The sequence below is a fragment of the Drosophila subpulchrella genome, chromosome 3R (genome assembly GCF_014743375.2).
Source record: "Drosophila subpulchrella strain 33 F10 #4 breed RU33 chromosome 3R, RU_Dsub_v1.1 Primary Assembly, whole genome shotgun sequence".
Taxonomy (NCBI): domain Eukaryota; kingdom Metazoa; phylum Arthropoda; class Insecta; order Diptera; family Drosophilidae; genus Drosophila; species Drosophila subpulchrella.
In genome coordinates this window covers 10435313-10437408 of record NC_050609.1, presented here as the reverse complement: position 1 = coordinate 10437408, position 2096 = coordinate 10435313, and the positions used below count along the sequence as shown (strand labels likewise).

The 2096-nt window shown below is 44.5% G+C and overlaps 1 protein-coding gene across 1 annotated transcript; it reads left to right on the top strand.

Annotated features, from left to right (window-relative positions):
- Positions 1–266: 266 nt before the first annotated feature.
- Positions 267–1872, top strand: LOC119559154 (calcium uptake protein 1 homolog, mitochondrial). Its single transcript, XM_037872226.1, has 2 exons — positions 267–1236; positions 1295–1872. Exons 1-2 carry the CDS (start codon positions 452–454, stop codon positions 1788–1790), a joined length of 1281 nt encoding a protein of 426 aa, XP_037728154.1. The 5' UTR covers positions 267–451; the 3' UTR covers positions 1791–1872.
- The last annotated feature ends 224 nt before the right edge of the window (positions 1873–2096 follow it).

The window sequence follows — 2096 nt, the reverse complement described above, 5'->3', positions numbered from 1 at the left end:
CAATGGCAGGCAAAATTGCCGACTGACCGACCATAAATGCATAGAAATCCAGTGCAGGAATTAGAGGAAATCCACAAATCGAAGCAAACTTTTTCCCCTTCACCGCCCAGCCCAGTTTATTGTTTGCAAATTTCCCTGGGGCCTTATAAAGTCCAAGAACCGTGCACCATCACCACCAGAATTTCTGTAGTGCAAACATTTGCGCTGCTGATTACTTTTAATGCTTTCCATCGGGTGTGTGTGTGTGGTCCAAGGGGAGTGCGGAAAAATCAGCAAGAGGCCTGGCAACATCAATCAGTTTGAGTTGGCTGCAAAGAAAAACTAAAAAGGAGAGGAAAAATTGACCCAAATTTTGAGCAAACCCAAATCGTTTTCACCGCACCACTAGCTAAATTTGAAGTTCGATCATTCGTGGTTTTCTTCTGTTTATGGTAGCTTCAAACGGCCGAATATGACGCGCTTTTGGCCATTGGTTTTCCTTTCGGCCCGTTCTATTTCTGGAATTTTCTCGCACTTATTCAGTGACAGCAGTGGGGATAACTGGACATGGACCTGTCCTTTCGTTTTGCAAGCCTCCTCTGATCAAGATGTTATAAAACACAAAATTTCGATGCCGAGGAAGCGCCCTATAAGTTCGCATCGAGCTTCGTTCCGTGATTACACCATCAGGCAATATGAAAACCGCCTCAGACTGTTCTCCCATCCCACGAAGATTTTCCGCTACTTTGCCACCATAAAAATGAGAAACAAATCTGGTAAATGGGAACTGTACATGACTGCCTCCGATTTCCTGAGATCCATTCAGCCAGGAGTCAGACAGCCAGAGCATTTGGGCCTGGACAAGTTCCACATTCTCGATGAGAAGGCGGCCAAAAAATGGCAGCCGGATGTCAGGGAGGACAGCATCTTCTTAAAGATCGAGAGGCGGGGCTTGCTTACCTACAGTGACTATGTGCTACTGACCATCCTGCTGTCCATTCCGGAGCGAAACGTTAGGATCAGTTTCAAGCTGTTCGATGCGAATGGTGATGGGAACGTGACAATCGAGGACATGGAAACCATTCTTATGGCAATCACCCAGGGCGAAGCCTCCGTGATGAACTCCCACCTGAAAAAATATCTCTTTGGTTCGCGATTGAGTAGAACAATGGGTGCAAATGACTTTCTGGAGTTCTTGCAAGAGTTGCACACTGAGATCCATACACAGCAGTTCGAGAATCTTTTGAAGGATTCCAGGTAAATGTAGATTTTAGGTTCCAAAACTTTGGCATACATTCCGATTTGTGATCCCCAGAACTGTGATTTCCGAACTGGACTTTGCCAAGGCGGTGTTGGGCTTCAGAAGTTCCCGTACCGAAACACGCGAAACCCTGAAGAGGGTCAAGAAAAAGTTTGGAAACATGGGTCGTGGTATAAGTCGGGAGGAATTCTTGGCCTTTTTTCGCTTTGTGCAGGATGTGGGTGTTATGGATAATGAGCTGGCCTTTTACTACTTCACCGGGGCACATATCTCACCGAAAACGCTGCGACACATCTCATATGTGGTGACCGGCGTGAAACTCTCCGAACATCTAACCGATGTGATTTTCTCCATCTTCGATCGTGACAGCGACAACATTATCCAGCGGAAGGATTTCACCAAGATGAGGCGTCAGTGGATGCATCCCGTTCCATTGCGAACCAATCTGAGGTTCTCATCCACGATATGCATTGTCTGCAAGTGCATCTGGAAAGTACTACCGTCTTGGAAAAAAGGGAGTCATATAAGGGAAACGCTTTTAGTTCGCTGACATTGTTACAGTGGGCAAAACTTTACTTGAATGTAATTTTAACTTGGTCTTTTGTATCAAATGTACGAGTATCTATATAAAAAAGTTACTTTCATATATAGATCGATTTTTTTAATACAAATATTTCTTTAACATGGAATGATAATAAAAAACCACTCGATATATTTTCTCTCAATGTGTAAAACAAAAACACGGATACCGACAATTGACTTAATCCTAGGGAAGGTGAGAGGAAGCCGGGTTCAGAAAAGCGCAGTCTGTTTGCTCTTGTCTTGAAACGTTTCAACTTCACAAGCCGCCAAGTTG

What these genes read in the sequence shown, in the direction of transcription:
- LOC119559154 (XM_037872226.1), top strand. Translation starts at nt 452, where the DNA reads ATGACGCGCTTTTGGCCATTGGTTTTCCTTTCGGCCCGTTCTATTTCT. An exon ending in AATCTTTTGAAGGATTCCAG is followed by an intron (nt 1,237 to 1,294) that starts GTAAATGTAGAT and finishes TGTGATCCCCAG; the next exon opens with AACTGTGATTTCCGAACTGG.